This window comes from Orbicella faveolata, unplaced genomic scaffold, assembly GCF_042242905.1.
Source record: "Orbicella faveolata isolate gen_17 unplaced genomic scaffold, um_ofav_v1 contig_1, whole genome shotgun sequence".
Classification (NCBI taxonomy): domain Eukaryota; kingdom Metazoa; phylum Cnidaria; class Anthozoa; order Scleractinia; family Merulinidae; genus Orbicella; species Orbicella faveolata.
Genome location: NW_028301536.1, coordinates 6,934,692 through 6,955,084, shown reverse-complemented (window position 1 = coordinate 6,955,084; position 20,393 = coordinate 6,934,692). Strand labels below are relative to the sequence as shown.

The window sequence follows — 20,393 nt, the reverse complement described above, 5'->3', positions numbered from 1 at the left end:
TAAACGACCATTTTGTTCCAGCAGCACCAATTCAGACATTTTGTTGTATCTATGTTAGGTCGTCATATTTCTCAATATTTACCAGGCCACTGTCTGAGGGGTCCGGCTACTCTCGAAGGGGGTGGGGATTGCGGAAGTGACCCTTTTGTTTGCTTGAGAACCCCCATTCTCTGTCGGTCTTTTGTTAGAAACGACAGAATACGTTTTTTTGCCTCTTGTCCACGTGACTCGAGGCATATGTGGCCAGGGGCCATCGCTAAATTCCTGTGTAAGAAATTCCATTTTTTAACACGCAGAAAAAAAATATATCAAAGGATCGGTCAATGGGAGTGCGACTGGATTCTGGCAGGGCTCCGCTGTTGGCTCAGCCTATATATCACAGAGATGTAAACTCGTATAATGGAGACGTTCTTATTTCAACGAGAAGAGGCTCGACAACTGTAATATTTTGGGTGGCACACTATCAAGTCTGTGTTCCCTCCCTTATCGCTTCGGCCCTTTTGGACGACATTCTTTCAGACCTTTCATACGACAGCCGGATTCGGATATGGTCAGATGCACTGCTAAAAATGATCGGTCGACAAAATGGACAAAAATAACACTGCAGCTCATAGTCCTTGCGCAAAGTTTAACTATTTCAATTTACTTATTCCTATTGTGTAACAATTGTTTGGACCTATAGCACCATGAAGATCCACCAAGATCAAAGTAATAAGAAAAGAACGAAAAAGACCAGAAAATGGTGTGGCGTCTGCCACGAATTATTTATCTTCTTTAAGACTCTATTTACTATTTACTTTGAATGAATGATATCTTTCTAGTTCAAAAAACGTTCACTTATCACGGAAATCTAACTGGTAAATCACGTATCACGGACTTGTATAATAGCAAATCACGCATCACGTTATGGTGTCCTGTCTCGCGTCACACGGCTAATTTGGTCTCAATCACGCATCACGCCACTAATTTTGCGGCGATCACGCGTCACGCAAAAACCCTTTGCCACCCTCAATAAATGTTTGCATACGTGAGGTTATTCCGCCTGACTGAGCATCGTTGATTGGTCGTATTTTGTTTCACTTTGTTGTCTGTGAGTACGCGGAATTTAGTGACCGAATTATCATTCAACGTTACATTTGATCGTCGTTATACTGTTTGATCCAGAGGGAGCGCAACTTCATTGGAGCCGAAATGAACCCCTTTACCTCAACTGTGCTATTCGTTGCTGTAATAGCAGCGTCAATCCGGCCACGCGAAGGCTTTGAAAAGCAATTTCTTGACCCAAAGGTTCGAGTAGCAACAGACAGAGGAAAGAGTGCAGATTTTCAGACGTCTGGGGAAGTGTTTACTCAGGAAAGAGGTGAGCGGAAATGATTTCCAAAATAGGTCTTGCTGTCGAAGGTGTTGAGACGGATCTTGATACATCTGTGTGTTGCAATCCAAAATATATTAAAATGGCGTAATTTGTTATGTCGGAAATGTATGAGGAAGCTGGAAATAATCATGGAAAGGAAAAGGATTGCGACCTTCAATAGTTGCAATTGGCGATGAAGGTTTTTATTGACTTCTTAACAATACATTTGCTCCTAGATTTTTAAACTGCCTTGTGGTTGTTTACAATGCATGCTCACGAGTGTTCAATATCTGTGCATGTCTAACAAAGCGTGACCGTAAAATTCTTTTAAAAATGACAAAACCAGAGAGCCCACTATCCTATACAAAAGGAAACAAAATTCCTTGTTGTGTACGGGTGGTTGCGACGACGGAGGGTGGAGGCGGGGGGGGGGGGGGGGTAAGGCTAGTTTTGGTCGAATGCAACCTGTCTTTAGGGTGGGGACTGAAGCACCCACCTGTCGGGTTTTATCTTTGGTTCCCTTTGGAGAAGCATAAAATATGCACCAATAGTAAAAATATTTTGAACAACTGTGACTGAAAATAAATGTACGGAAGCCCCAAAGGGACATCTACTTATGAAAAATGGGAGTTTGTTTTTCGAGATGAAGAATTTGCTTTTTCGAAAATGGGAGTTTGTTTTTCGAAAATGCGAGTTTGTTTTACGAAAATGCAAGTTTGTTTTACGAAAATGGGAGTTTGTTTTTTCGAAAATGGGAGTTTGTTTTTTCTAAAATGGGAGTTTGTTTTTCGGAAATGAGAATTTGTTTTACAAAAATGAGAGTTAGTTTTTTTTAAAAATGGGAGTTTGTTTTTCGGAAATGAGAGTTTGTTTTACAAAAATGAGAGTTAGTTTTTTTTAAAAATGGGAGTTTGTTTTACGAAAATGGGAGTTTGTTTTGCGAAAATGGGGGTTTGTTTTGCGAAAATGGGAGTTTGTTTTTCGAAAATGAGAGTTTGTTTTTCGAAAATGAGAGTTTGTTTTGCGAAAATACGAGTTTGTTTTTCGAAAATGGGAGTTTGTTTTTTGAAAATGGGAGTTTGTTTTCTCGAAAATGGGAGGGTTTTTTTGATGATGAAAATGATTGACAGGCCAAACACGACTCCTATTGGTCAAGATAGAGCTAGCCAATGGCGTAATGTAACGTTTTCAATCCTTATTTGTTTGAAGTTCGACCTCGTTGTTTTGTGTGTCTTTGACGGCATTTCAGTGTAAAATAGGGTTGACTAGCCTTCACGACTTCTACGGTTCGTGATATTTGTACATTTGCCGTTCTCTGTTCGGTCACTCGACCCGGATTTGTTTTGGTCGCTTCCCTCGTGTTTATGAAGGGCACTTCATGTTGTGTTATAAGGAGGAATTTTAAGTAGAGTTGAGCCGTTAGATCGTGCTATGGCAAATTTTTATAGGTCATAGGTCTGCATGATTTCCGCTGTTATCTGCATGTCACTTCGTCGAGTTTGACACCTCTGTAATTTGCCATGTGTTTATACATTGTTTTGGCTCATTTCTATTGCAAGCTATGTTTTTAAATCTCCAAGTATTTGCTTTTAAGGACCAAAATACGAAATTTACCGTGAACATGTTGCTTACTCGCAATCTATATTGTGACGCCTGGCCCGGCTGCGATTAAAACTGTTTGCAAGTACAGTAGTCAGTACAGATTGTTATCATGGATATCATATTTGCCCTCGTACATTTTTCTTCGGAGACACCGTAGCTTTACTTCAAGAAAGCTATACGTTTATCTTGAGACATTTTAATGTTTTTTGCAGCTATCTGATCGAGCTTATGTTTCTCAAGCTCGATGTATATGTCTAATCCTCCTTTGGTCGTTCTGGCACCACATGATTCAAATGTAGCTGTTTACGCGCAAACAAATCAGGATCGAAAAGTACATTACGCCATTGGCTAGCTCTATCTTGACCAATAGGAGTCGTGTTTGGCCTGTCAATCATTTTTATCATCACTCCCATTTTCGTAAAACAAACTCCCATTTTCGAAAAAACAAACTCACATTTTCGTAAACCAAACTCCCATTTGCGTAAAACAAACTCCCATTTTCGAAAAACGAACTCCCATTTTCGTAAAACAAGGCTCCCATTTTCGAAATACAAACTCCCGTTTTCGAAAAACAAACTCCCATTTTCGAAATACAAACTCCCGTTTTCGAAAAGCAAACTCCCATTTTCGAAAAACAAACTCCCATTTTCGAAAAACAAACTCCCATTTTCGAAAAACAAACTCCCATTTTCGAAAAACAAACTCCCATTTTCGTAAAACAAACTCCCATTTTTGTAAAGCAAATTCCCATTTTCGAAAAAACGAACTCCCATTTTCGAAAAACAAACTTCCATTTTCGTAAAACAAACTCCCATTTTCGAAAACCAAACTCCCATTTTCGAAAACCAAACTCCCATTTTAGTAAAACTAACTCCTATTTTCGAAAAACAAACTCCCATTTTCGAAAAGCAGACTCCCATTTACAAAAAAAAACCACCATTTTTAAGAAGTGGATGTCCCTTTGGGGCTTCCGTATAAATGCAATCACTGTTACAAGTATCTTTACCTATCCAGACCGGCCAGGAGGATGGGGTGGGGGGATTCAGCCGCCAAACCTGATTTTATACACAGTAATAGGTCAGGCTGTTGTAACCAAGCAAGCAAATTTAATATCAAAATTACGAGACGGCAACTTACGACATGTAGCCTACACACACAAGTGAAGTATCCTGTGCTCGCCTTCCCTTAGCATAAGTAATTACATTTTGACAGCTACGCAATATTGACCGTGCATTGAAACTGGTATTACCGTAGCAACCATCGGTTTTGATTACATTTTGGTCAAGTTAGGTGCCCTTCTGGGGTTTGACAAAATCTGTTTGGAGATATTTATTTATTTTTTATTTATTTATTTATGGATTCGTACAAGTACAGGTGCTTAACAATAGGACACAAGTCCCCTACTTGGTTAATACACCCACACTCACCCCCCGAAAAAATATCCCGAAAAAACCCTTCCCTGACCCGACTAAACTACAAATCAAATAATCTAAATAACACAAATACAATCTAAAATATACTAATCAACTTAACAAGTACAGACAAAGAAAATATTCACACGGCGACACTTAGGACAAATTGAATTTAAAAGAAAGAAAATTGTCACCATCAAAAACATTTAAAAGTCTAGTAAAATAGTTATTACCTAGTTAAATAATTATTATTCCAATAATAGTTGCCTTGTGCTGTAACATTATAGAAAACGTGCTAGTTAGTTACCTGCCCTCCAATTTTGACTGTGATCTCGGAATTCTGGACGGGGTCGGAATCGTCGATAGTTATATATAGTTGTAATGGGATACCTCAGCGAGTTACCTGATAGGCAACCACAGCTTGTAAATTAATTTTACTTGCATCACTTCGAACGCACTTTCTCAGTTTTTATTATTACTAGTATAGCAAATTTAAATGGTGCATACTAACTACTTAATAACCGAGAGTGAGGTCGTTACGGGAAAATCTCAAACTGAGGTCTTGCCGTATTGACCTCGCTATCGCTCGGTCAATACGGTAAGCCGAGGTTTGAGATTTTCCCGTAACGACCTCACTCTCGGTTATTAAGTTGTTTATTATATGGCTCACGAATTAAAGAAAAAAAAATTATTCGAGCGGAAGTTGTCAATTTACATCCGACGATACGCGCGTTTACCGATTCATTCATCGTCTCAAACCCAGGGCAAAACTACACAGTCAATGAACTTTACCAGTTTATTTCTTTACGAGAAAAATGATTGTCACAGCCCTCAAAAAGGTATTTTAGTATCGTGGTGCCACAACTTGATGAGGGAGTTTTTCCAACTTTTGTGGCGAAACGTCAACGCATATAGAACTGCGACAGAAAGTGCTACAAAATAGTCCAAACCAACGGCGGGGTCTTTCGGTGAAAGAAAATACGAACGCTTCAGAATGCACTGCTCCGAATGACTCGATCTTCGCATTCGCTTTCGACAACATATCTTGGCCTTCTTCATTCTGGGACTTATGAATGAACTTTTGAAGCCTTGTGAGCGTCTAAAACTTCCTGCAGGTATCAGAAACATTGCTACCGACAGAAACCGCCCGATTGTTTACATCTGATGATCCTGGAAGCTGATTTACACTTGCTTGTGTTAAAGCGAGGGAATCTATTTGATGAGAACTGAAACGGAGCTCAATATTTCGGTAATTGTTGTGACTAAGATGATAACTTATAAGTTTCTTCGTGGTGTTCTGCTCAGTATACGTGACACATCTGCCGATGGTGTTTTTCACTTAGCGATTTTAGCTTTACTCAACACTCGGCAAACCTTGATTGTTTTTCACTAGTACCCGCCAAGGTTACCGGTAAGTCAAAAAGGACTTCTATACATATTTTATTAAGGAAAAATCCCTAAACTTTGAGCTACTCGGAATTAAATTTACTTTTCTTACTGTTTTTAATCGGCTTTCATCGCTTCAATGCGCTTGAATTTTCCGAGCAGGGCTCTTCCTAATTTGCATAATCCGTAATCGGCCCGTGGGCATTACGGCTGCATAATGACCGCTCAGATCTCGCTCTTAGCCAATCAGAGCGCGCGTTATATCGGCCACAAGCCAAAGCCATATAATAAGTGGGGCTAATCCGCCTGACTTTGTTTGTCTGCGAATGCGCGGAATTTAGAGGTTTAGTCCCGTGACCGAATTATCATTCCACGTTATATTTGATCGTTGCTATAGTTTGATCTGGATCAAATCGGGAGGAGTGGAACCCCAATGAACCGAAATGAATTCCTTTACGTCAGTGGTGCTATTCGTTACTGTAATAGCAGCCCTAATCCTGCTACGCGAAGCTTTTGAAAAGCAATTTCTTGACCCAAAGGTTCGAGTAGCAACAGATAGAGGAATAAGGGCGGATTTCCGGACGTTTGGGGAGGTGTTTGCTCAGGAAAAATGATTTCCAAAATAGGTCTTGCTGTCGAAGGCACTTAGATATTAGGAATTAAGGCGCAAAGGTGTTGAGACGGATTGTGATACTTTTTTTTGTGGGGTGTCCAAATCCGCCGATCGGTGCCCTTTTTTTGCCAAATCCGTCGATCCGCCGATATTTTTTGTTCAAATCCGAAACCATAACCACATCCGGAAACAGATGTGTAAAAGTTCAAAGGTAAACTGGTAAATGTGATTGCCATTGTTAATTTTACGCAAATAGTAAAGAAGGCAACATGCTTGATGACAATAACACAGTACAATTCCAGTAACAGTCTCACACCTGATTTTAAAATGAGCTTCGTTCGCAAAAAAGAAATAATTTGGATGAACTCACTAAGATACCGACCAAGGCTGAAGAAAGATCTATGATGCAAATTTCGTTTAGGACCCAAGATCTGAACATCAAGACAGGCACAATCCGGAATCCGCGCCAAAATTCAAAGCCGATCCACGATCCACTGTGTTTTCAAAATCCGCGAATCCGCTCGATTTGCCGCAAAAATCCACAATTTGTGCGCTTTTTAAGGCCAAATCCGTCGATCCGAAGACCTACTCGCCCCCCTCTGGAAAAGAAAAGAAAAGAAAAGAAAAGAAATGAGACCTTCAATAGTTGGCGATGAAGTTTTTCATCGAGTTTTCAACAATATATTTGCTTCTAGATTTAACGGCCTTCTGGTTGTTTACAATGCTGACGAGTGTTCAATGTCTGTTAGATTTAGCTATGCATGTGTGACAAAGCGTGACTGTAAAATTCTTTAAATGAGAAAACCAGAGAGCCCACTTTCCTGTACCGTTTATTATTGAGTTCTTGAAATTAACAGAAAAGCAAAGTCCTTGTTGTGAGGGGATGGTTGCGACGACGGAAGGGGGGGGGGGGGAGTAGCTTGGGTTGAATGCCACCTTTCTTTAGGGTGGGGACTGAATCACCCACCTGTCGGGTTTTATCTTAGGTTCCCTTGGAGAAGCAAAAGCTATGAACCAACAGTAAAAAGATTTTGAACAATTGTGACTGAAAATAAATGCAATCATTGTGACAAGAATCTTTCCCTATCCAGACCGGCCAGGAGGGTGGGGTCGGGGGATTCAGCCCGTTTGGACTTTGAAGGTTTATGAAGGTAAACGCAACCAAACCTAGTGGCGTTTTTGAAACTTAGTCTGCATGAAAACATTTTGGTGTATAGTAGTAGGTCAGCCAACAGTAAAATCAGTTGATGTTACTGTGGCAAAAATCGGTTTTCATTACATTCTGTTCAAGTTCGGTGTGCTTCTAGGGTTTTGGCAAAATCTGATTGGAGATCATGATGTAATTTTCCTTGTGCTGTAACGTTATAGTTTGGGGAGTGCCCTGTAACGGTGTCAATCTATAACTGCAACTTGGATTGGTTTAATGATATTAGCAATTTAAATGTTTTTCCCTCGACTGAGCAATTCCTTTTTCACCTCATGGGGCCAAAATGTAAATTAACCGTGGGCCAAAAACGCAGACTAGACCTTCTCGCATTATGTACAAAGCAATATTTATATGCATCCAAGACACTTTTAAAGATACCTAACATTAAGGAACTGCAAAGTAAAATTGAAATTCAGTGGAAAATTGAACATTGTTCTCCGACTCCACTAGATTGCATTGATTATGAGCCCTCCTTTCTTTTCTTTTTTGCGTTTTTGTTCCGCTTTTTATATATCAACCTGGTTTGTAAGTAATGTAAGTCCTATTAATTTGTTGTATAAGTGCTAGATGAGTTTCATGTAATACGTTGAATAAATAGAAATATAAAAAGAAAAAAAAAAAAAGAAAAAAAAAATCCTTTGCGCACCATGTTGTTCTTTCACAGCTGATGAAGCACTTCCTAATGATCCTTACATGAACTACCTACTCTGGCCACACTTCCACTTCAGTGGCACTTTTCGTTCTGATGTATCAACCGTAAATAACGACCCCTCCCGCTACGACACCGAAAACTTTGTCGCGGCAGACCTGTTGCAAGGCCCAGGAAACTGGAACCCAAAAGGCAGCGGCGAATGGAGCGTGACTGGCTCAGTGAGTCATGTGTGCTATGCCAATGGACACTGTGTGGGAGAAGATGAGGGTGATAAGGAATCCGAACCACTCATGGGGGCAAAGATACGAGGTGATATGGACTGTAAAGCCTATTGAGATAAAATGTTTTAAATAAATATTATTGCAACGATATGATTGATTATGATGATAACAATGTTAACATTTTAGTGTCTGCTGTTTGACAGACTCACCGAATTATCTAAGTTATCTTCAAGTTGATTGTATTGAACCATCACGACATCGAGAGAATTAATAAATGGCCTGGGTATCACAACGGAAAGTCCGGATTATATTAGAGACATTTGATTGAATGTCTTAGAGATCTATAGTGCAATTTCCTAAACAAAAGACAAATGGAGGTTGTTATAAAAGAATCCCTATTCTAAAAGCACTCTTACCCATGGGTAGAACGGTTTCAGCAACCATTCAAAACATCCGGAAACTGACATTTTTGTATGGGCGACGACGAACTTCTACTAACATTCTTTTTAGACTAGAAAATAGAAAAATCAATCTCGTCTTAGCCTGCGTTAATTAATTATAGGCAGGGGAGACGGAAAAGACCAAGCCTACATTTGGAAAGTTGAGTTCAAAGTTAAGAAAGATGTGTAATGCATTATGGTCCGTAAAATATTCAATATTGAATAGGAGAACGGAGGAAAAAGAAGGATTACAGCAAAAAATGAAATGTCTTTTAAAAGAGATACAAGTTCGTTGATGGCGAAGCCTTTTCAAGTAAAATTTTCGATAATTGTTGGCCTTACTGAAATTTCAATTATCGTTATTATTTGTAGACGGTGGCAACGGAACGTGGGCAAAGATGGTCGACTTGGACACCGAGGCCCAAACTTTCTCTGAGATTTGGGGCTGGAGGATTCGAATTGGGAACCTGTTTTCGGCTGATTATATGCCGGTCCCCTTTCAGTACATGTGGAAAAAGATGATAAAAAACAGAGGAGGAGATTCTACCCTCGGGGCAGCTTACCAATCAGTTTTGTCAAATATTCGATGGATAGATAATGGAAATGGTTCGCCATTCATCAAACAGCTCCAAAAGGCAATGACCAATTTCAACATAACCAGCGACAAATTGTCCATACGATTTAACGTGGACATGTACCAGGCGAATTATGAGAAAAACAATTTTACTACAGGACGAATTACAGGTAGAGTATTATCCTAAACGTCCGAAAATGCAGCTGCTCGTCTCAGTACCCCCACAAGAAGAGAGCCTTAAACTTAAAATTTATGGAAAGATCTTTCTCCGTGCCAATACCGGGGATACAGAATGGTCTGCCATCTGACGTTAGGCGCAGTTCCTCTGTGTTTGTTTTAAAACTGAACTCTTAACTTTTCTTTCCTTCTAGAGAAGCATTTTTATCGCATATATCTTTGCCTCTTCATCTCTTACTGTTTATGATCTTATCCTTTTTAAGATCCTTGACATTTATAATTCATTAATGTTATTTTTATTGACAAGCTTCGTCGATGTTTTTTCATGTGTCTCTCCTTCAAGCGCCTTGAACTCTTGAAACATTCCACGCTTGAAATATACCATCATGTTGTCTCTCTTTGTCAATAATTGCCACCAATCGACATTCAGATCCTAGTTTAATGGCTTAAACTCCCACGAGTCTCGTGGAGCTCCTGGGTAGAGCATTCAAATAGTACTCGAGAGGCCATAGGTTTGACTCCCGTTTGAAGAACTCTTCAAACGTATAACGTAGGAAAATACATCTTTCATTTATTCATCACTGTTAATATGCCATCACACTCCCTCTTATTGCGAATACGTTTACATCATTTGTCAAGCACTGTCTGAAGAAATATTTTGGCATTACTTTCAGGTACAATTGGTTTGATAGGGCGGAAATCCCCACCGTTCTTTACTCATGGCCGCATGATGAAGTCACTGGTGAGTCATCTTCAGGATACGCCTTTTTACGTCGATCAACATCACAGGAAAGTTTTTGTTGACTTTGGCAACAGTTTACCAATATACGAAAATGGAACCATAGCTACCAATATTTTTGAGGGTCTCCTTGTTGCTTTACCTTTAAATGAAAATCCATCGCTGACGTGTTCTGATGATCTGCTCTGGCTTGGTATGGTCTATGACAAGTATCTCCACTGGTACGAAAATTCCGCTGGAATCCAGATCTTCCCGGCCTTAGGATCTCTTACAGATAACGAGATGGAAACATTGAGCAACCACCCTCTGGTTGTTGTTGAGGTACATGATCAGTATGCATCATTTTATTTCATGTACACGGTTTTCATTATTTTCTCAACATCGACGTGAGTAGCAAAAGCGCAATAAATGATTACAACTTATTATTGCACACCTTGTAACACTGTCCAAATATAGTCATGGCATGGTGCATGCACTCAGTATTTGTCACCGTATGTACACAACTGATATGTTGCGATACAGGCAATTTCGAGTTTCCGGGAGAAAAATGGTATGTTTTCCGGTTATTCAGCAAAACACTCAATAAACTGTACTTTGATATCCATGCGTTCAAAACTAAAACAATTGTCGTGCAAGTTTACGAAATATCCCCTGATTTTAGCCAAGTATTAGACACTATTCTGCGCGATTTCGCAGGATAAATTCTAAATTATCGATAAATGTTTGGAAGGCACATTTTTGCTCATGCTGTCCACGACTGTTTCCAAGTGGAATCTATGGAATAATTGTCAAAATCTGTTAAAGCTAAATGTGAAACGTACTAAGAGCGTGTTATGTTGTAATTTAACCATGCGCACCACCGAAGTAAACTTTTTCATGTCTCACGTGTATTTCTCTAATACAAGGCACCTTCAATGGAGGACAAAAATCCTTGGAACAGTTATAGAAAACCTTACTTTCACATCCTTAACTTATCAAATAATCAGATGTAGCATAATATACACTTCTCTAACCACGTGGATACCGGGAATGGCCCTCCCCTCCCCCTTCCAAATAATGTTGGGATGGAGAAACACTTTCAGGACAGGCTAAAGTGTACAGGGCTACACAAACTACAACATTGCTTGGGGGTGAGGGGGAAAGGGGAAGAAATTAACGCATATCGTGTTAATTGTACTAAGAGTTTTGTCCCCCATTGTTGGTTTCTAGGCATCCGGAATTTTGCCTGTCCTCAAATGTGAAAGAATACTGCTCGCGGAGGAGAAAGATGGCATTGATATCCATCCATTCAACAAATGGACATTTCGTAAGAATCCTGGTGAAATAGCTCCTGTTCAGCTACTTGCCACAAAGTTTGGAAAGCCTCTTCGTGGAGAGCGCGTCAGAGTAGAACCTTGTAGCTGTGACAGCATATTCTCAGACGAACCTAAGGTTGGCCAACCCCCCTTACCTGATCCACCAGATTTAATCACAGATGAAAACGGAGTTGCATTGCTTGATATTCAAGCTAAAGATCCTAAAAATAACAGGAGTTTTATCGATGGACAGATTTACCCATTTTTCTACTCAGTAGTAAGTCAGGACAAGAGTTGCTCAAGCATGTGTGAAACCAACCCTTTGATGCTACTTAACTCGCTTTTTGTTATTCTTGTATGGGACCAATACACGCTCAAGGGGGTAGAGCCAACTTGGTTGGATGATGTATTTCCCATATTCAAGCAATACGCCAACTTGTATCCGGTCATGACTCAAAACTTTGTAGACTTAGGAAATTATTACGAAGTTGTGGAACGCAGGAAGACCATTAAAATGAGCTTGGAACTGCCTATGTCTCATCCAAATCATATGCCCGTGACACGCGACCTCTCAGCTTCCAAACGACAGGTTATTGTCGAATGGCTGTCCAAAGAAAAGCCACCTATTGGTGAGCCAAAGAACTTTTACTCGGTTGAAAATCTCCGAAAGGACCTGCAGACTGCTTTAGAATTGGAGCATTCAACCATCCCCACGTACTTAACTGCTTTGGCATCTATCAAATACAGCTATAACCTTGAAATCCAAAGGGTGATGAAGGCAATAATTATTCAAGAGATGATGCATATGGCCTTTGTTGCTAACATCCTTAACGCTGTTGGAGGCAAACCATCTCTGTATTCAAAGGACTTCATTCCACATTATCCCTCCCGTCTCCCAGGTGGAGTACAGCCTGGACTTATTGTCCCCATTGAAAAGCTCTCGCTTGGTCTTATCAGGAACATTTTTATGAAAATCGAGCAGCCGGAACTGGAGCAAAAACGAATATCAAGTTTCAAACACACATTTTCATTCATGCATCGACACAAAAACACGGGAGAGAAGGAACACTGCCACAAGTTTGAAAAGGGAACACACTGTGTACCTTCAATGCACATGGAGATCATCACGGATCCACTGATTGATGACGACCCATCTTCCTCATGCTTCACTTCATTCTCTAGGGAGCAATTTCTTGAGGGTTAGTATGTAAATCGTTTGTTGCTCTATTTATGCCTCGGTTATGCTCGGCTCAGATCCACTTCATATGTTTAATTTCATCTTTATTGCGTGGTATGTAGTCGCGTCGAGCTCTATTCCTCGACTGGAGCTTTTTAAGATTGGACAAAGCTTTCAATGTTCATACCAAGAGTAAAATCTGTACGGTTAAGTCGACTATCCACTAAATCAGACTAAATCAGTCTGGCAGTCTAAAAGTTTCCTGAGCTCAGGAAGTAAGGAGTTGAAACTGAAGCAGCAGTATTCTAGGATAAAAATAAAAACGAAAAAATGAAAATAATTACGTTGAAGGCGTTTGTCAAGGTAACTGCAAGATGTCATAGCTGTGAATGAGGTCCTGTACTTGAGAGGTACCCAAAGTGTGCAAAATGGAGTTGCGGTAATGTATTAGCGGAGCTCCTGCGCGCCGAAGGCGCGCGAGCGGAGCCCCATACCTTAGAAAATGTGGTAACCCATCGATCTGAAAAATTGTGGTTGTCACGTGACTGTCCGTACGTCCGTCCGTACGAACACAGCGGTCAAACGTCGGGCACGTGCAAATGGGTACATATTTTGGCAGCCGCGCGCCAATTTCCCGCGCAAAAATTTGAAGGAAAACATGGGAAACAACCGGTGTCACGCAAAACTTACGAAAAAAAGTTGAAAAGTTCATAGAAATCTCTAAAAGGAAAAGAAAGCAGGTAAAAGGAAAACTTGAGACTTTTCAGACACAAAGTCTACTAAGTTACCGGTATTCTGTTGATTTACCATTTTGTTTTGAGCTTTACCAAAAACGCTTATAAGTCTTGAAAACCCGTGTCATGCTACGAGCCGACGGCGTAGTATATTTTTATTTGTTTTTATTAATCATACGATGCGTGACGCCGGAAACGGGCGACAAACGGTGTGTAAAAGAAGGAAAAATGGGAGAAGAAAAAGACAATTGCAGTGATTCGGCTTTGCTCAGACGAGCTGGAAAAATTTTGGTAAGGACTGTGGGGATTCCTTCCGGATCCTGGAGTTGTCTGAAGCACAGGCAGGAGCGAGATGAATCGAAACGACAAACAATGCTCATGCCCATCGTCATGGGGGCATAGCTGGCCAAAATACCGATTCCAAGCCGCCTGTACCTGGTCTTTGACCAGGTGGGAAAATCTTTTCTAAACTACAAAATTCAAGGAACACGGAAAATACATACCGCGGAAAAGAAGAGACCTGCAACAAGTAGAAGGTAGAACAATTTTTAACTCTTATTTCTGTTAGCTCTCGTTGTACAGGCTAAAACATAAACAAATATATAAGTAACGAGGAAAATGTCATTTATAGGATGCCGATGACCCACGAAAAGAACAATGTCATGAAAATATTTTGGCCGCCTTTTAGTTGCTCGATTGCTCGCACATGCGCAGACGTTTGGCCGCTGTGTTGTCCGTACGTCCGCACGCCATTACTTTGAAAACTAAGAGAGTAGCACCATTACCATGGCTACATCTTTGATTTTTGGGTATCCAAGCTATTGTTAATTGACAGCTGTCACAACAAGCAATCCGCTGACGAGTATCACGTGACCGTATCGCGGGCTTAGGCTTAGAGCTCATCGAGGTTGCATGTATTTTGAAGTTGACCGCTGAGCAGTTACTGGTTTTCCGATTGGATCGTGGGCTCAAGTCAGGTTATTTCTCTGGGGGAGAAGGAGGGAGTACTCGGAAAGGCAGAATTTCGGCGTAAAGTAACCCCTGGCGCGTTCTTGACTTTTCTTCTGACATATTCCTTGCACAATATTTTCTTGGAAATTAAGTCCTTAATATATTGCGTACGTAATTTATATAATCTTGGTTAGGCTTATTGGGTATAGTTTGTTAAAATTTATCGGGAAAAAAATACCAAAACCACACGATGAACTATTAAATGCTCACAACTGATCATTTTCTGAGTTTCTGATCCAAGAAAAAATAATTCTCTTTTTCCTTTATGGTCAGTTATTGCAATCAGGAACTCCGCTCTCTTCTAAATCTATATATTATTAAATGAACAATTTCACTGTAGTTTGAAAAACTTCTCCATCCAATTCACATGGGTCGAGTGACATCAGACACCTTGCGAGTGTCACACAGTTGTTGCACCACATACTATGGTGCGTACAATGAACAGTAATACATAATTGCACGGTGAATTATTTTGATAAAAGAGAAGAAGGAACTCAAATCAGTGTCTACCGATATGCCATTAATAATAATAGGTTTAAACAAATCCAGACTAAGCGGTACTATTATTCTGGTTTAAAGATTTCAGACTAAACCAACTGCAAAACATTCGTCGGATGGTTTCCCCGCTGAGCAACCTTGGGGACATCGAGGAAGAAGCAAACAAGCAAAACAGCGAAAAGGTAACTACAACCAAGGGGGAATTCTTGCATGATATTAACAGCGTTAGGTTGTGGGGGATTTTGTGCTCCACGCCCCTTTATCTGCGCTAAGTAGCGCATAGGACCTTCTAGGAATTTTCCAAGACCAACAGAAACTCTTGGAGACAGGTGGTCAGCCCATCGCCCAGCCTCCACCCAACCCTGAAGTGTGTGTGAGGGCAGATATACCACAGCACCGGAAACTACGTTGCCCACTCTTTTCAATCAGTCTGTAGGTTCTTTTACGTCCTTTTCCAAGCTCTATACAATAGGTTGAAATTAAAACAAAGTACTACTCTCCTTGCACGAAGATGGGAGGAAAATTTCTTCCCAGGAAGGACGAATGCATGCATTACAATTTAGTCACTTAACCACTTGTTCACTTACGTTTGAGTTACATTCTTGGTAGATAAAGCAGTAGTTTAACAAATTCAAACATGAAGAGTGTTCATACTGCCAAAAATTAAATAGAAGCTTAAAGAACGAATAACTCGCTAGACATTTACAAAAAAGGCAATTAAAAAAAACAATAGTTGAAAGTTTATACTTAAAGTGAATGGCTAGAAATTCAACACGTGGGAAAAAAAGACAAAAGTTAGAAGTCGAGCATAACACACACAAACTAGGAAATATGGAAATAAAGGGGTGCCGTGTTTAGTAGTTTAGCATGCGAATCAAAATGAAGTACATTTCTTTTTCTGATCAGAAAATCATAGAAACTTCTGTTTGTTTGTTTTTGTGTCTATTTTAGCACGGTTATTTTCCAGGCGACGACATAAAAATTGTCAAGCATCACAACACAATAGGCGGATTTTACAATCACATTTTGAATGCCCTCGGTTATCTCACTGATTGCGGGAGAAACAACAGTATATTCACCGGAGACAGGGGCCGACAGGTTGACTTCAGTGAATGGTCTGTACACGGACATACCATTAAGGTTTATGACTACTTTACAGCCGTGGAAGCCATCCAGGACATCATTGATTAAGGTGAAGGTAGCTCTCCTTGTAACCCCGTTGCCTGGGATTCAGGGAGTGAAAAGTACTTGTCCCATTACTTCCTATTCTACTCCGTTGCTGAGAAGCACGAAATTGAAGTTGTGGAGACGGTGCTGCCAACAGACGACAGTGGTGACAAAACTGTGGTAGATTACACAAAGGTATGATGCTTCTTATGAGTAGGTAAATGTTCAAGAAATGACTGTGTTTGTTCCTATTTCACCACATTTTCGCCACAATAGTCAACGAAGTATTTTGTTTTATTTCTCCAAGGAAATGTACATCATGAGCGTACTATGCCTCAGGACGCAATAATCTCTCACTAATTAAGGCAGCTTTAAAATTTTGAAGTATTTTCCTTAAGATGAATCACATCTCAAACAAACTTCATATTTTTTATTCAGTTTAGTCGATGGAAAAAAATGCATGAACGTGTATTTAAAATCCGACTTTCTTTTTATTTTCCTAAACGTAGGCTCAAATTTGTTTGTTTGTTTGTTTGTTTGTTTTTTTCGTTCGTTTATTTGGCTTGCTTTGCTTTTGAAGATTTGTTTTTCTCACACGTAGCAGCTTAAATTTTGGCAGGATTTTTTTTTTATTAGTGTTTTTCCATAGCTTTATTAACATCACACTGTCTTCACTTCAGCTGTGCAATGGCACATACTACTTCAATGGTACCCGGATTCCCTTCGATCCTGATGGAGTTTGGCCGATGGTTCCCAATCCCCGGATGTCAAAATACGTAGAGGGCTCCAAGGCCCATAAGCAGGCAGAAAGGTTTAACATGATCTACACCAAACTATTGAAATCACTGGAGAACGTGTTTAATGGCCACCCTGACACATTGAAAGATGCTCTTGGGTTAATGTATTCTGTTGACCTACACTTGAGGAACTTAGTGCGCACGCCTATTGACGACGCTGGAGACCCGGATGTAGGGCCAAATGCTGGCCCGACTTTTGATTTTATGCCGTAGAATGCATTTCCCTGCTATCGATCTTAAGTATCTGTCCCCGAAAAGTTAATAATTGAACTAAAAACCACTTCTGATAGCAAAATGTCTCTTGGGCGGAAAATTATGTATTTTTTGCAGAATGTTAGCGTAACAAGAGTTAGTATATTTCCTTGCGTGTCCAAGAATTTCGATGACAAGAAGAAGCAATTTGAAGCAATTCACCGAAATTTAATATGTACTTCTCGTTGAATACTAAGTTTCTTGACATAATGATAATTACAATAAATGATGACGATTGTGATGACGACGACGACGACGACGGCGACGGCGACGACGACGACGACGGCGACGGCGACGACGACGACGATGATGTTGTACAGGGTCGTGCATCGCGGGAGTTTTGTTTTATGGGGCTTTTCATTATTTTGTTATGATGACTTCGGTTTGATTTTGTTGTTGCACCGGTAATACATTGCCGGATTAACCTCTCGACTTCTTGCACTTAAACCAAGATCGGCTGCTTACCGAATTATTTGCTTCAGCATATTTCAACTTGATTAATTTAAAGTCGTTTAACATCCCCAGTTAATGCTAAACAGCATTCCAAGTTGACCCTTATTGTGCCTTAACGAACTCGAAGCGTTTTGGTGAATCGAGAACATTAATTAAGGTTCCGAGCAAAAGAGAGACTGCTCGCAGTCTAGGAAATCTCTTGCGTTTATAATGACAACCATTGATGGTGTTGTTCCCCCGATGACAAACTAGACATGACGGCGGACAGGAAATTAAACAAAGTTAAAGCGCACTGTTTTGAAAACGTCTAAAAACAGTTTTTATATAGTGAACATTGTGTTTCTACTGACAGCAGTGAATTGACGGGATTTCAATTAATGATAGCCTTTTATTTGAAATTGGTTTGTCTCTTGTTCGTGTACAAATATTGTTATTTGCGCCCAACACATTGTCATAGGTTTTCGTTTTTCTCAAAGGGAAGTTCTGCGAGTTCGAGCATGAAACTTGGCATGGTATATGTTTAATAATGATCTCTTAAGGCTGTAAAGTAAAATAATCGAAAATTGAGGTACCAGATGCATTTTTATGCTGTTAAACATGACCTATATTTTGCCGTTATTTTTAACACACTTCAGAGGTGTTTTTAAAATGGTTCGGAAAACCACTATATCAACATATCTGAGATTAGTTTAAAACGAAAAATAAATTAGAATGGTTGTTCCACATTTGTGTGAAGTTTGAAGTCAATTGAATTTATTTTAAGACTTAAAAAACACTTCGTTTTCGCACCTTATTTCGGTTATTTTATTACACGAAGAACTGTACTTCGACCTCGCTTTCAAATTTTTGCCAATTTCTAGAAAATAAAAATTCGCTGGAACATTTAAATATGATTTTTAGAATAAGGCCACCTAAGGGTATCTTTGGGCAAAATACGAGCGATTTGCCAAATGGGTCGTTGACTGGCGTCGGATCATGTGAAGCCGGTTCGCAAATGATCTGCATGTCGTGCTGGATCGTGCAGATCACCAGAAAAGATTTGGCGCACTTGGTGAACGTTTTTTTCCCCTTTTTTTCAGCGTAACATCTGCAAAGCCATACATTATTGTATTCCTGTGGACGACCTTGGAATCGCAGATCTGGGCTGCTTCGGTAAGGAGGGTCCTACATAGGCTTTTTCAATTCCGCATTCCGCCACCATTTTCAGCTCAATCCGGAGTCGGAATATATATCTTTGACGTCCACAATGTGTGATTTTCCGTTTTTCATCCCGCATCCCGCGCGTCTTCGCATCCCGTCTGTCAAGATGAACAAATGCCGTTCCCACCGAAATATTTTTATCCCGCATCCCTCCATAAAAAATATTGCCATTCGATATCCTGCCTTAATCTTTACTCTCATTCCGCATCTCGCAAAACCTCTACTGGTCCCTCATTAAATGCGAAACCTTTGTAAATAAGAACAATAAATGCAACAAATAGTATTTTCATGGCACTGATCATATTTACCACTTATGGCTAGATACACGAACTATCGTTTTCTATTCAACCATAAATTACAGAGCTTTAGAAACGGAGCCTCGGAGTGTATCTGTTGACCGAGGTTTTTCTCTTCTCCAAAAATTCGGGAAAATGTTGTTGGCCATTCGGTCCATTCGCAACTGGAATTTTCAGAACTTAAAAGCGGAAGTTTTGGTCGAATTTGAACTCAAACAAAAGAATGATCGGCTTTCACATTCAACTTCCTTATCGTCGGCCAAGATACCACAACTTGCACTTTTTGTTATTAAACCTGTAACAGTTTTTTTCGTCTTCTACAGGGAATATCTCAGTTTGCATGGAATTGATACGTTACATTTATCAGAGATCAGACCAAAAACCAACGATGAATTAGATAGTTTTGATACTATTCTAAAAGACATTTCATTTTGTATGAAAACGTTTCTACTCTGTTTGAGTTCTTCAACTCTGCTGTTATATTACTTTAAGCAGCCAAAGTAACTCGAGGGGTCTTACTTCAAGACTAAGGGCTTACACAAAATGGCCAATTCCCTCCATGAGATAAGCCTGCATGGAATCTTGAATTCATCATCTTGGACTGGATAATTGTCTTCATGAATACAACGACCATGATTCACTCCAGACACGTCTCATATGGGGAATCGCCCATTAACTTTGCAAAGTTTCACATATAAAATTAATCTTTGAATGAAAGCCTAGCATTTGCAAGCTGTTGAGTAGTATATTCATGTGGTACAGTTGTTTATTATACTTTACAAGATGGTTTTAACTCTTAAATTTGCGGAATAAACGGGCCTTTTGTGATTCAAATGAAAGCTATTGAGCATTATTACTTTCATGTCGTACTGTTAGTTGTGCTGTACAAGGTGGTTCTAACGTTTAAGTCTGTGAATGAAATCCTAGTGTGTGACCATTCAAATCGAAAGCTATTGAATTGAGCAATACGTTCATATGGTACTGTTTATCATGTTTTAAAATTGTGCAGGGTGGGTTTGGATCGAATACTAGTGTGAGGCCATTCTGACGAAGACAAATGATCAGTACTTTCATGTGATATTATTTTGTTGTACAAGATGGTTCCAGCTATTAACTTCGGATCAAATACTAGTGTA

At 39.8% G+C, this 20,393-nt stretch overlaps 1 protein-coding gene across 1 annotated transcript; it reads left to right on the top strand.

Moving 5' to 3' along the window:
* The first annotated feature begins 1,033 nt into the window (after window positions 1-1,033).
* LOC110042355 (uncharacterized) lies at window positions 1,034-18,486 on the top strand. The gene is made up of 8 exons (XM_089286987.1): window positions 1,034-1,360; window positions 8,239-8,535; window positions 9,260-9,631; window positions 10,313-10,698; window positions 11,587-12,871; window positions 15,174-15,274; window positions 16,044-16,454; window positions 16,940-18,486. Exons 1-7 carry the CDS (start codon window positions 1,192-1,194, stop codon window positions 16,281-16,283), a joined length of 2,850 nt encoding a protein of 949 aa, XP_089143113.1. The 5' UTR covers window positions 1,034-1,191; the 3' UTR covers window positions 16,284-16,454; window positions 16,940-18,486.
* Window positions 18,487-20,393: the final 1,907 nt, after the last annotated feature.